A 15,442-nucleotide genomic window follows, 5' to 3' on the forward strand; every position below is an offset into this window, starting at 1 on the left:
TACTATAATGATAGATAGATGTAATTATAAATTTGTCCAAACACATAGACTGCACAACACTAAGTGAACCCTAATGTAAATTATGGACTTTGGATGATAATGATATGTCAGTATAGGTTCATCAATTGTAACAATTATACCACTCTGGTGGGGGATGTTGATAATGAGGGAGGCTATGCATGTTTGGGCAGAGAGTATAAGGCATATTTCTGTTCCTTTCAATTTTTTTGTGAACCTAAAACTAAAAAAAAGTCTTAAAAACAACAACAACAACAAAAACCTCTTTGTTCTTAAATTAAGAAAAAAATGGCTGAATATGCTTCCAGTGCCTCTTTAGGCTACTTGAATAGGAAATAAATGACAGGAAGGCATAATAAACCCATTGATAGAAGTCATAAAAACACCAGGACTAAGAGCCAGAAAGGACTCAAGAGTTCTTCTGGCCTGGTTCCACAGGCATATGTCATGACTGTCTTAAACCAGTTCCTGTTGGTTTTATCCAAGGGGAAATCAGAGCAATCACACTCATTGACATGGACTCTACCTCATCCTGGACTAGATACAGACTGCCTCTGGGGAGACTGGCAAATCAGGGTCCTATCACTCCAGATGCTAATTAATTCTTTAACAACAGAGAGACAAACTACAAAATTCCATAGAAAGGGTCACTTCATGAAATCCTCTATTTTTAGGTAAACTATCTGAGGAAAGAAAAATATGAAAAATCTGAATGTTTAAATAAAGTGTGAAATGGATTATTATCTTCTCTATAGAAGTAGAATTCAGTCAAAGAAGTTTGAACAGTTAAAGCCTGATCTACATGGAATGCTCAGCTTACTCACAATTTTAGTCTAGGTTTGAAGTCATGTATATAATGACAGCTTTGGCATATATGTGATCAGCCAAAGCATATAGAGTCCATTATATAGTTACTAACATGTCAAAGGAAAAGATTTTGATTTATGAAATAGAAATGCGAACGTAGAGAGTAGAACGCAGGGTGAATGAAAAAGTGTTTTTATGATTTATACATGAGATACATTTTGAGCTCCTTATAATACATAGAGTAATATAGTAGAGTATAGGGAGTATGATCATAGTAAATTATTTTTCTCATTTTTCTAGCTCTCAGTTTCTTCATCTGTATCATGGGAATAATTAGACTACTTATACTCTATAGTGTTGTTATTAGGCTTAAATAAAATGAGCCTGGAATAGAATAGGTGCTGAATCGGCATTAGCAACTATTATTATGATGATGAATCAATAAAAAAGTAGGGGAATGATAAATATGGTATCATAATTTTTTAAAAAGGGAAAATACCATTAGGTTTTTTTTTTTTTCTCTTGCCCATTTTTGGATTGGGTTGTTTGTTTTTTTAATATTGAGCTGCATGAGCTGTTTATATATTTGGAGATTAATCCTTTGTCCATTGATTCATTTGCAAATTTTTTCACCCATTCTCAAGGTTGTCTTTTTGTCTTGTTTGTAGTTTCCTTTGGTTTACAAAAATTTTAAGTTTCATTAGGTCCCATTTGTTAATTTTTCTTTTTATTTCTATTACTCTAGGAGGTGGATCAAAAAAGATCTTGCTGTGATTTATGTCAAAGAGTGTTCTTCCTATGTTTTCCTCTAAGAGTTTTACCGTGTCTGGTCTTACATTTAGGTCTCTAATCCATTTTGAGTTTATTTTTGTGTATGGTGTTAGGGAGTCTTCTAATTTCATTCTTTTACATGTAGCTGTACAGTTTTCCCAGCACCACTTATTAAAGAGACAGTCTTTTCTCCATTGTATATCCTTGCCTCCTTTGCCATAGATTAGTTGACCACGGGTGGGTGGGTTTACCTCTGGGCTTTCTATCTTGTTCCATTGATCTATATTTCTGTTTTTCTGCCAGTGTCATATTGTCTTGATTACTGTAGCTTTGAGGTATAACCTGAAGTCAGAGAGTATGATTCCTACAGCTCTGTTTTTTCCCCTCAAGACCGTCTTGGCTATTCCGGGTCTTTTGTGTCTCCATAGAAATTTTAAGATTTTTTTGTTCTAGTTCCATTAAAAATACCATTGGTAATTTGATAGGGAATGCATTGAATCTGTAGATTGCTTTGGGTAGTATAGTCATTTTCACAATATTGATTTTTCCAATCTAAGAACATGGTATATCTCTCCATCTATTTGTATCATCTTTAATTTCTTTCAGCTGTGTCTTATATAGTCTGCATACAGGTCTTTTGTCTCCCTAGGTAGGTTTATTCTTAGGTATTTTATTCTTTTTGTTGCAATGGTAAATGGGAGTGTTTTCTTAATTTCACTTTCAGATTTTTCACCGTTGGTATATAGGAATGCAAGAGATTTCTGTGAATTAATTTTGTATCCTGGTTCTTTACCAAATTCATTGATTAGCTCTAGTAATTTTCTGGTGGCATCTTTAGGATTCTCTATGTATAGTATCATGTCATCTGCAAAGAGTGACAGTTTTACTTCTTCTTTTCCAATTTGTATTCCTTTTATTTCTTTTTCTTCTCTGATTGCTGTGGCTAGGACTTCCAAAACTATGTTGAAAAGTACTGGTGAGAGTGGACATCCTTGTCTTGTTTCTGATCTTACAGGAAATGCTTTCAGTTTTTCAACATTGAGGATGATGCTGGCTGTGGGTTTGTCATATATGGCCTTTATTATGTTGAGGTAGGTTCCCTCTATGCCCACTTTCTGGAGAGTTTTTATCATAAATGGATGTTGAATTTTGTCAAAAGATTTTTCTGCATCTATTGAGATAATCATATGGTTTTTCTTCTTCAATTTGTTAATATGGTATATCACATTGACTGATTTGCGTATATTGAAGAATCCTTGCATCCCTGGGATAAATCCCACTTGCTCATGGTGTATGATACTTTTAATGTGCTGTTGGATTCTGTTTGCTAGTATTTTGTTGAGGATTTTTTTTTTCTTTTTTGTGGTACACAGGCCTCTCCTGTTGTGGCCTATCCCATTGTGGAGCACAGGCTCTGGACGTGCAGGCTCAGCAGCCATGGCTCAGGGGCCCAGCCGCTCCATGGCATATGGGATCTTCCCGGACCGGGGCATGAACCCATGTCCCCTGCATCGACAGGTGGACTCTCAACCACTGCGCCACCAGGGAAGCCCTGTTGAGGATTTTTGCATCTACATTCATCAGTGATATTGGTCTGTAATTTTCTTTTTTTGTAGTATCTTTGTCTGGTTTTGCTATCAGGGTGATGGTGGCCTCATAGAAAGTGTTTGGGAGTGTTCTTTCCTCTGCAATTTTTTGGAAGAGTTTGAGAGGGTTGGGTGTTAGCTCTTCTCTAAATGTTTGATAGAATTCACCTGTGACACCATCTGGTCCTGGGCTTTTGTTTGTTGGAAGATTTTTAATCACAGTCTTAATTTCAGTGCTTGTGATCAGTCTGCTCATATTTTCTATTTCTTCCTGGTTCAGTCTTGGGAGGTTATACCTTTCTAAGAATTTGTCCATTTCTTCCAGGTTGTCCATTTTATTGGCATAGAGTTGCTTATACTAGTCTTTTGGGATGCTTTGTATTTCTGCAGTGTCAGTTGTAACTTCTCCTTTTTCATTTCTAGTTTTATTGATTTGAGTCCTCTCCCTCTTTTTCTTGATGAGTCTGCCTAATGGTTTATCAATTTTGTTTATCTTCTCAAGGAACCAGTTTTTAGTTTTATTGATTTTTGCTACTGTCTTCTTTGTTTCTACTTCATTTATTTCTGCTGTGATATTTATGATTTCTTTCCTTCTACTAATTTTGGGTTTTTTTTTTTTGTTCTTCTGTCTCTAGTTTCTTTAGGTGTAAGGTTAGGTTGTTTATTTGAGATGTTTGTTGTTTCTTGAGGTCGGATTGTATTGTTATAAACTTCCATCTTAGAACTGCTTTTGCTGCATCCCATAGGTTTTGGATCATCGTATTTTCATTGTCATTTCACTCTAGGTATTTTATGATTTCCTCTTTGATTTCTTCAGTGATCTCTTGGTTATTTAGTAATGTATTGTTTAGCCTCTATGTGTTTGTGTTTTTTATGGTTTTTTTCCCTGTAATTGATTTTTAATCTCATACAATTGTGGTCAGAAAAGATGCTTGATATGATTTCAATTTTCTTAAATTTACTGAGGCTTGATTTGTGACCAAAGATGTGATCTATTCTGGAGAATGTTCCATGCACACGTGAGAAGAAAGTGTAATCTGCTGTTTTTGGATGGAATGTCCTATAAATATCAATTAAATCTATCTGGTGTATTGTGTCATTTAAAACTTCTGTTTCCTTATTTATTTTCATTTTGGATGATCTATCCATTAGTGTAAGTGAGGTGTTAAAGTCCCTCACTATTATTGTGTTACTGTCCATTTCCTCTTTTAGAGCTGTTAGTAGTTGCCTTATGTATTGAGATGCTCCTATGTTGGGTGCATATATAGTTATAATTGTTATATCTTTTTCTTGGATTGATCCCTTGATCATTATGTAGTGTCCTTCCTTGTCTCTTGTAACATTCTTTATTTTAAAGTCTATTTTATCTGATATGAGTATTGCTACTCCAGCTTTCTTTTGATTTCCATTTGCATGGAATATCTTTTTACACCCCCTCACTTTCAGGCTGTACATGTCCCTTGGTCTGAAGTGGGTCTCTTGTAGACAGCGTATATGTGGGTCTTGTTTTTGTATCCATTCAGCGAGCCTGTGTCTTTTGGTTGGAGCATTTAATCCATTCATGTTTAAGGTAATTATTGATGTATAAGTTCCTATTACCATTTTCTTAATTGTTTTGGGTTGTTTTTGTAGTTCCTTTTCCTCTCTTGTGTTTTCCACTTAGAGAAGTTCCTTTAGCATTTGTTGTAGAGCTGGTTTGGTTTGGTGGTGTTGAATTCTCTTAGCTTTTGCTTGTCTGTAAAGCTTTTGATTTCTCCATCGAATCTGAATGAGATCCTTGCCAGGTAGAGTAATCTTGGTTGTAGGTTATTCCCTTTCATCACTTTAAATATGTCATGCCACTCCCTTCTGGCTTGTAGAGTTTCTGTTGAGAAATCAGCTGTTAAACTTATGGGAATTCCCCTGTATGTTATTTGTCGTTTTTCCCTTGCTGTTTTCAATATTTTTTCTTCATCTTTAGTTTTTGCCAATTTGATTACTATGTGTCTCAGAGTGTTTCTCATTAGGTTTATCCTGTATGGGACTCTCTCAGCTTCCTGGACTTGGGTGGCTATTTCTTTTCCCATGTTATAGAAGTTTTTGACTATAATCTCTTCAGATATTTTCTCGGGTACTTTCACTCTCTCTTCTCCTTCTGGGACCCCTGTAATGTGAATATTGTTGCATTTAATGTTGTCCCAGAGGTCTCTTAGGCTGTCTTCATTTCTTTTCATTCTTTTTTCTTTATTCTGTCCCTCAGCAGTGAATTCCACCATTCTGTCTTCCAGGTCACTTATCCCTTCTTCTGCCTCAGTTATTCTGCTATTGCTTCCTTCTAGTGTATTTTTCATTTCAGTTATTGTACTGGTCATCTCTGTTTGTTCTTTAATTTTTCTAGGTCTTGTGAAGCATTTCTTGCATCTTCTCGATCTTTGTCTCCATTGTTTTTCTGAGGTCCTGGATCATCTTCACTATCATTATTCTGAATTCTTTTTCTGGAAGGTTGCCTATGTCCACTTCATTTCATTGTTTTTCTGGGGTTTTATCTTGTTCCTTCATCTGGTACATAGCCCTCTGCTTTTTCATCTTGTCTATCTGTCTGTGAACGTGGTTTTGTGTTCCACAGGCTGCAGGACTATAGTTCTTCTTGCCTCTGCTGTCTGCCCTCTGGTTGATGAGGCTATCTAAGAGGCTTGTGCAAGTTTCCTGATGGGAGGGCCCATTAGGTTTTATGAAATATTATTTATAAAACATTTTTGTTCATTTTTCCTTAAAACAAAGCAAAAAACCCCACACTTTTTCTTTCCTGTGCTTTCTCCAACTTAATCATTTGGAGGGATATCAAGTTGTGATATTTCTTTTTCCTGGATTTTTAAAAAAGGACTAAAAAGGTGATGTAAATTATATAAATATATTCTTTCCCAGTGTATGCTATAGAATAATGACTGTTTCAGTTTTAAAAAATCAGTGGATTTTTCTACTTCCTTTCAGAATTATTGGAGTGTGATGATAATTTTCAAAAAATTCGTTGTTATAATGTTAGGTTTGGGGTACCTTTTGTTCTTCCATTACTTTTATTTTAGCTCTCATATATTAATAGCAGTATTTTCACATTTCAATTTTTCCCTTGACATGGAAATACATTGTTTTCAATTTAATTTTGGTAAGGTCCCACCCATTGGGTGGTCAAATTTTTGGAAACCTTAAAACCCTAAACATAGTTACGCAGAAGTATACAGAAAAGATCACTAATCTCTGTCATATGTTATCAAGTACATGAACTTCATCCTTTAGCTTGAGAGTGATTTTACTCTTTTAGACATAGTTTAACGTTAACAGAAATACAGGCAGAAAATAACTGAAATGTCTTATGCTCTAGAGTAAAAAGTTTGGCAAAGTTATTCTTTCAGAAATATAAAAAAATCATCTATCATAAATGAGCATTGGAAACACTTACCAAAGAGAAGGCCTGTGTGTTATAGAAAGTAAGGAAATTCCAGCCCCTTTCGCAGCCTGAAATATCTTTCCTTCAACATCAATGCTGACAGCGCTGGTGCATTCATCCAGCAATGCATATTTTGGTCTTAAAATAAGCACAAATACATTAAAATTTTTCATTTTGAATTGTAAATCTTTCTTAGGGCAATATGAGCTGCAATGTTAACAATTTTAAAGGAGAAAAAGATAAAAATGACAATATTAAAGGTGATAAATAATAAAACAAAAAAGCAGTCATTACCCCTCTTCAGACTAGAATTTCATATTCTTCTTAGATTTTACTTTTTTAATTAATTTTTATTGGAGTATAGTTGCTTTACAATGTTGTGTTAGTTTCTACTGTACAGCAAAGTCAATCAGCCATATGTATACATATATCCCCTCTTTTTTGGATCTCCTTCCCATTTAGGTCACTACAGAGCACTGAGCAGAGTTTCTTGAGCTATACAGTAGGTTCTCATTAGTTATCTATTTTATACATAGTATCAATAATATATATATGTCATTCCCAATCTCCCAATTTATCCCATGCCCCTTTCCCCCTTTGTTCTCTACATCTCTTCTTAGATTTTAAAATAGATTTTTTGATTCCTGCTCATAATACAATATGCTTTATTGCAGATGGGTGAATCGTGAATATGAGGCAGAGGAAAAATGAGACAGCTTACTGAATGCACTTTCCTGCAGCATGCAGGTTCATTCTTGATGACAAGGTTCTGACTAATTAACACAAAAAATACATTACACATAGTAGCTAACTATCAAACAGGTCACAACCCTGTTGGCAAACATTTATTGAGAAGATAATTTTATGAACAATGTGAGTACCTAATCACAATTAATGGAATTTCATTGATCCAAGACCCTGCAAAAGTAAGTACGTTTAATCTGACAAATTTAGAGTAGGCATTTAACCTAGTAACTTTGAGACCATTTTCTTAAGGAAAAAAATCAGTAAATATTTTTCTGATTATACTCAACAATTTTTTTTTTCCTAGCTCAATTTTTACTCTGGAAATGATTGTTTACTACTATCAGAGGCACCTATCATTTGCCACCATTTCCTTCTGATAACTCTCTCCCTTTCATTTTCACCCCACAGCTCTTTATCTTTTTTCCCTTTCTCTGTCTTCTTTCAAGCCTGTCTGGACTTATTTGGTACTCAGTAGCATGACTTAGTTTTGTTAATGGGACCAAAGGTCAACTCATGCACTGTCATTTATTGTTTATTTCAAGGTTGAAAATCAGTACCAAGTATTTACCAGGACAACTTCCTCTGAAGAAATTCTGATATTTTAGAATAAATGACAATGAAAGTCCAGGACCAGATGGCTTCACAGGAGAATTCTACCAAACATACAAAGAAAAACTTACACTGATCCATCCCAAACTCTTCCAAAAAGTTGAAGAGAACACTCCCAAAGACATTCTAATGAAGCCACCATCACTGTGATACCAAAAGTAGACAAAGACATCACCAAAAAAGAAAATTACAGGCCAACAACTTTGGTGAATGTAGACACAAAAATTCGCAAAAAAAATAGCAAATCAAATCCTACAACACATAAAAAAGATCATACACCACAACCAAATGGGATTCATCCCAAGTTCACAAGGATGGTTCAACATAAGCAAATCAATCAATGAGATACACCACATCAGCAAAAGAAAAGATAAAACCACATGATCATATTGAAAAATGCAGAAAGAGCATTTGACAAAATTTAACATCCATTCATGATAAAAACTCTTACCAAAGTGGGTAAAGAGGGAACATATCTGCACATAATAGAAGCTAGTTATGACAAACCCACAGCCAATATAACACTCAACAGTGAAAAGCTGAAAGCCTTCCCACGAAAATCTGGAACAAGATAAGGATGCCCACTCTCCCTCTTCTATTCAATATAGTATTGGAAGTCCTAGCTATAGCAAGCAGGCAAGAAAAAGAAATAAAAGGTATCCAAATTGGAGGAGAAGAACTGAAATGAATTCAGAAAGGTAGCAGGTTACAAGATTAATATACAGAAATGGGTTGTATTTTTTACACTAACAATGAAATATCAGAAGGGAATGCAAACAAACAATCCCTTTCAAAATCACAGCAAAAAATAAAATAAAATAAAATACTCAGGAATAAACTTCACCAGGAAGTGAAAGACTTATATACTGAGAACTACAAAACACTAATAAAGGAAATTGAAGATAATTCAAAGAAATGGAAAGGTATCCCACATTCTTTACTGTTAAAATGGCCATAGTACACAAAGCAATCTACAGATTTAATGTGATCCCTAACAAATTACCCATGACATTTTTCACAGAACTAGATGAAATAATTCTAAAATTTATATGGAACCCTGGAAGAATTGCCAAACAATCCTGAGGAAGAAGAACAGAGCAGGGGGCATAACCCTCTCAGACTTCAGATAATATTACAAAGCTACAGTAATCAAAACAGTGTGGTATTGGCACAAAAACAGACATATGGATCAATGGAACAGAGAGCCCAGAAATAAACCCACACGCCTATGGACAATTAATCTTTGACAAAGGAGGCAAGTATACACAACGGGGAAAAGACAGTCTCTTCAGCAAGTGGTATTGGGACAATTGGACAGCTGCATGTAAATAAATGGAATTAGAACACACTCTCACACCAAAAATAAACTCAAAATGGCTTAGAAACTTAAATATAAGGCAAGACACCATAAAACTCCTAAAAGAGAACACAGGCAAAACATTCTCTGACATAAATTGTACCAATGTTTTCTTAGTTCAGTGCCCCAAGGCAATAGAAATAAAAGCAAAAATAAACAAATGGGACCTAATCAAACTTGTAAGCTTTTGCACAGCAAAGGAAACCATAAGCAAAATGAAAAGACAACCTATAGACTGGGAGAAACTATTTGAAAATGATGTGACTGACAAGGGCTTAATTTGCAAAATATACAAACAGCTCCTACAATTCAATAAAAGCAACAATAAAAAAAAACCCAATTGAAAAATGGGCAGAAGACCTAAATAGACAATTCTCCAAATAAAACATACATATAGCCAAAAGGCACATGGAAATATGCTCATCATTGCCAATTATTAGAGAAATGCAAATCAAAACTACAATGTGGTACCACCTCACACCAGTCAGAATGGCCATCATCAAAAAGTCTACAAATAATAAATGCTGGAGAGGTTGTGAAGAAAAGGGAACCATTTTACACTGTTGGTAAGAATGTAAATTGTTACAGCCACTATGGAAAAAGAGTACTAAGTTTCCTCAAAAAAACTAAAAATAGAGTTGCCATATGATCCAGCAATCCCACTCCTGTGCATATACCCAGATAAAGCTATAAGTTGCAAAGATGCATGCACTCCTATGTTCATAGCAGCACTATTTACAATAGCCAAGACATGGAAGAAATCTAAATGTCCATCGACAGATGAATGGATAAAAATGAGTATACACACACACACACACACACACACACACACACATACAGACTGAAATATTACTCAGCCATAAAAAAGAATGAAATAAGGTCATGTGCAGCAACATGATGCAACTAGAGCTATCATATGGATATGATATATGGAATCTAAAATATGACACAAATGAACCTATCTGTGAAACAAACAGACTCATGGACATAGAGAACAGACTTATGGTTGCCAAGGGGGAGGGGGTTGGGGGAGGGATAGAGTGGGAAGTTGGGGTTAGCAGACGTAAGCTATTATATATGGAACGGATTAAGAAAAAGATCCTACTGTATAGCACAGAGAACTGTGTTCAGTATCCTATGACGAACCATAGGAGAGGAATTTTTAAAAAAAGAATGTGTGTGTGTATATATATATATATATATATAAATAATATATTTATAACCAAATCACTTTGCTGTACAGGAATAATTAACACAACATTGTAAATCAACTATAATTCAATAAAAAATACATTGTAAAAAATAAAATAAATGACAATGAAAAGACACAAATTGAAACCAGTATTAATTTCACATTCAGCATAAATAATTATTTAGCACTGCAAACTGTTTTTCTATGATGGACTTGCTTATCAATAACGTACTGTTACCTACTGGGGGGCGAGGTATAGTCAGGGATAATAGATACAGGAGTCAAAGCCAACTTTAACACTCCATTTTACTTTAATATCAGCTCTCTATGCAAAGAATTAAAAGATCACTGCAGGTTCCCCTTGACAACAGAAATAGTTTTGTGGGTTAGCTTTTGGTTACTGTTGTGGTTTAAGTATTAAGCATTATTTCTTTGTCTCAGAGTTGATTTCTGTTTGTGGATTATTTTCATAAGTGGAAACGAGGGAGAAGAAAAGGAAGTATAAAACAGAGAGGTTTGTAGTAAAATTTTCCTTTTTCTATAAATCCCTTTTCAGTAATTAATTTACTTATTGTATTGTATCTTATTTTTTAGAGTGCATTGAGCTAAACAGAAGAGATGCCATTTTAGAATTAGAAAAATAGTATATTTCTTACCATCCATTGTCATAGCAACCCCTAGCCTATCAGATGTAAGATGTATCAAACACTTTGTTTACTTGGTGAGACAGGCTCTGTGTGTGTGTGTGTCTGTGTGTGCACATATGTAAATATATTAAGCAATGGCTGTATGCTGAAACTGATATAATGAAGTAAAACATTAGATAACATTGTTTCTCAGATTTTCCTTCCATTCTCTTTTGGTGCATCATCAGAAGAGTGAGCCTTGAGAAGGATCTAGTCTATGCACCATAAGAAGGGACTTTTCTGGTGATTCTTTAAACATTAAAATTAAAATCCTCTTGGTCAAGTCCTGTTGGACCAGAGTGGCTTGGCACAACCACGTGGCTCATAGGCTCTTGGTGCTCTGGCCGGGTGTCAGGCCTGAGCGTCTGAGGTGGAAGAGCTGAGTTCAGGACATTGGACCACCAGAGACCTCCAGGCCCCACATGATATCAGTTGGTGAAAGCACTCCCAGAGATCTCCATATAAATGCTAACACCCAGCTCCACTCAAGGACCAGCAAGCTCCAGTGCTGGACACCACATGCCAAATAAATAGCAAGACAGGAACACAACCCCACCCATTAGCAGAGAGGCTGCCTAAAATCATAATAACTTCACAGACATACAAAAACACATCACTGGACGTGGTCCTGCCCACCAGAAAGACAAGATCCAGCCTCATCCACCAGAACACAGGCACCAGTCCCCTCCAACAGGAAGCCTACACAATCCACTGAACAAACCTTACCCACTGGGGGAAGGCAACAAAAACAATGGAAACTATGAACCTGCAGCCTAAGAAAAGGAGACACCAAACACAGTAAGTTAAGCAAAATGAGAAGACAGAGAAATATGCAGCAGATGAAGGAGCAAGGTAAAAACCCACCAGACCAAACAAATGAAGAGGAAATAGGGAGTCTACCTAAAAAAGAATTCAAACTAATGACAGTAAAGATGATGCAAAATCTTGGAAATAGAATGGAGAAAATAAATAAAAGAAACGTTTAACAAGGACCTAGAAGAACTAAAGAGCAAACAAACAATGATGAACAACACAATAAATGAAATAAAAAATTCTCTAGAAAGAATCAATAGCAGAATAACTGAGGCAGAAGAATGGATAAGTGACCTGGAATATAAAATAGTGGAAATAACTACTGCAGAGCAGAATAAAGAAAAAAGAATGAAAAGAATAGAGGACAGTATCAGAGACCTCTGGGACAACATTAAACACACTAAAATTCTAACTATAGGGGTCCCAGAAGTAGAAGAGAAGAAGAGATATTCTTCTTCAAATATTCAAAATATTTGAAGGCATTAAAGTTGAAAACTACCCTAATATGGGAAAGAAAATTGTCAATCAAGTCCAGGAAATGCAGAGAGTCCCATACAGGATAAATCCAATGAGAAACACGCCAAGACACATATTAATCAAACTATCAAAAACTAAATACAAAGAAAAAATATTAAAAGCAGCAAGGGACAAGCAACAAATAACATACAAGGGAATCCCCATAAGGTTAACAGCTGATCTTTCAGTATAAACTCTGCAAGCCAGAAGGGAGAGGCAGGACATATTTAAAGTGATGAAAGGGAAAAACCTACAACCCAGATTACTTTACCCAGCATGGATTTCATTCAGATTTGACAGAGGAATTAAAAGCTTTACAGACAAGGAAAAGCTAAGAGAATTCAGCACCACCAAACCAGCAATACAGTAAATGTTAAAGGAAATTCTCTAGGAAGGAAACACAAGAGAAGGAAAAGACCTACAAAACCCAACCCAAAACAATTAAGAAAATGGTAAGAGGAACATACATATCGATAACTACCTTAAATGTAAATGGATTAAATGCTCCAACCAAAAGACATAGACAGGTTGAATGGAAACAGAAACAAAACCCGTATATATGCTGTGTACAAGAGACCCACTTGAGACCTAGGGACATGTACAGACTGAAACTGAGGGGATGGAAAGAGATATTCTATGCAAATGGAAATCAAAAGAAAGCTGGAGTAGCAATTCTCATAACAGACAAAAAAAGGTTTTAAAATAAAGACAAGAGACAAAGAAGGACAATACATAATGATCATGGGATCAATCAAAGAAGAATACAACAATAGTAAATACTAAAGCACCCAACATAGGAGCACCTCAATATATAAGACAAATGCTAACAGCTGTAAAAGGGGAAATCGGCAGTAACCCAATTATAGTAGGGGACTTTGACACCTCACTTTCACCTATGGACCGATCATCCAAAATGAAAATAAATAAGGAAACATAAGCTTTAAAGGACACATTAAAGAAGATGGACTTAATTGATATTTACAGGACATTCCATCCAAAACAACAGAATACACTTTCTTTTCAAGTGCTCATGGAACATTCTCCAGGATAGATCATATCTTGGGTCACAAATCAAGCCTCTGTAAATTTAAGAAAATTGAAATCATAGCAAATATTTTTTCTGACCACAACACTATGAGACTGCATATCAATTATAGGAAAAAAAAAACTGTCAAAAATACAAACATATGGGGGCTGACAATGCACTACTAAATAACCAAGTGATCACTGAAGAAATCAAAGAGGTAATCAAAAAATACCTAGAAACAAATGACAATGAAAACACGATGGCCCACAAAAGACCTGTATGCAGAGAATTATAAGACATTGATGAAAGAAATTAAAGATGATACAAATAGATGGAGAGATACACCATATTCTTGGATTGGAAGAATCAATATTGTGAAAATGACTCTACTACCCAAAGCAATCTACAGATTCAATGCAATCCCTATCAAACTACCTCTGGCATTTTTCACAGAACTAGAACAAAAAATTTCACAATTTGTATGGAAACATGAAAGACCTCAAATAACCAAAGCAATCTTGAGAATGAAAAACGGAGCTGGAGCAATCAGGCTCCCTGACTTCAGACTACACTACAAAGCTACAGTAATCAAGACAGTATGGTACTGGCACAAAAACAGAAAGATAGATCAATGGAACAGGATAGAAAGCCCAAAGATAAAACCACGCACTTATGGTCACCTTATCTTTGATAAAGGACACAAGAGTGTACAGTGGAGAAAGGACAGTCTCTTCAATAAGTGGTGCTGGGAAAACGGGACAGGTACATGTAAAAGTATGAGATTAGAACACTCCCCAACACCATGCACAACGAAAAGCTCAAAATGGATTAAAGACTTAAATGTAAGGCCAGAAACTATCAAACTCTTAGAGGAAAACATAGGCAGAACACTCTATGACATAAATCACAGCAAGATCCTTTTTGACCCACCTCCTAGAGAAATGGAAATAAAAACAAAAATAAACAAATGGGACCTAATGAAACTTCAAATCTTTTGCACAGCAAAGGAAACCATAAACAAGACCAAAAGACAACCCTCAGAATGGGAGAAAATATTTGCAAATGAAGCAACTGACAAAGGATTAATCTACAAAATTTACAAGCAGCACATGCAGCACATGCAGCTCAATAACAAAAAAACAAACAACCCAATCCAAAAATGGGCAGAAGACCTAAATAGACATTTCTCCAAAGAAGATATACAGATTGCCTTCAAACACATGAAAGGATGTTCAACATCACTAATCATGAGAGAAATGCAAATCAAAACTACAATGAGGTATCACCTCACACCAGTCAGAATGGCCATCATCAAAAAATCTAGAAACAATAAATGCTGGACAGGGTGTGGAGAAAAGGGAACACTCTTGCACTGCTGGTGGGAATGTGAATTGGTACAGCCACTATGGAGAACAGTATGGAGGTTCCTTAAAAAACTACAAATAGAATTACCATATGACCCAGCAATCCCACTACTGGGCATATACCCTGAGAAAACCATAAGTTAAAGAGTCATGTACCAAAATGTTCATTGCAGCTCTATTTACAATAGCCAGGAGTTGGAAGCAACCTAAGTGTCCATCATCAGATGAATGGATAAAGAAGATGTGGCACATATATACAATGGAATATTACTCAGCCATAAAAAGAAACAAAATTGAGCTATCTGTAGTGAGGTGGATGGACGTAGAGTCTGTCATACAGAGTGAAGTAAGTCAGAAAGAGAAGACAAATACCATATGCTAACACATATATATGGATTCTAAGAAAAAAAAAAGTCATGAAGAACCCAGGGGTAAGATGGGAATAAAGACACAGACCTACTAGAGAATGGACTTGAGGATATGGGGAGGGGGAAGTGTAAGCTGTGACGAAGTGAGAGAGTGGCA

The 15,442-nt window shown here is 35.6% G+C and overlaps 1 protein-coding gene across 5 annotated transcripts in view; it reads right to left on the reverse strand.

Annotated features, from left to right (window-relative positions):
* ABCD2 (ATP binding cassette subfamily D member 2) overlaps window positions 1-15,442 on the reverse strand; it is a gene marked incomplete at both ends in the record, with an annotated part of 79,403 nt that overhangs the window by 3,185 nt on the left and 60,776 nt on the right. For 4 of the 5 annotated variants that reach the window (XM_082636323.1, XM_082636320.1, XM_082636321.1 and 1 more), the window contains one exon: window positions 6,619-6,744. The exons of the other annotated variant lie outside the window; for it this stretch is intronic. In XM_082636323.1, the coding sequence (XP_082492449.1) occupies window positions 6,619-6,744 (126 nt within the window). The remainder of the gene's footprint in view (window positions 1-6,618; window positions 6,745-15,442) is intronic. 5 annotated transcript variants of the gene reach the window in all.

Source organism: Mesoplodon mirus (genome assembly GCF_964341445.2).
Source record: "Mesoplodon mirus genome assembly, chromosome: 11".
NCBI classification, from domain to species: domain Eukaryota; kingdom Metazoa; phylum Chordata; class Mammalia; order Artiodactyla; family Ziphiidae; genus Mesoplodon; species Mesoplodon mirus.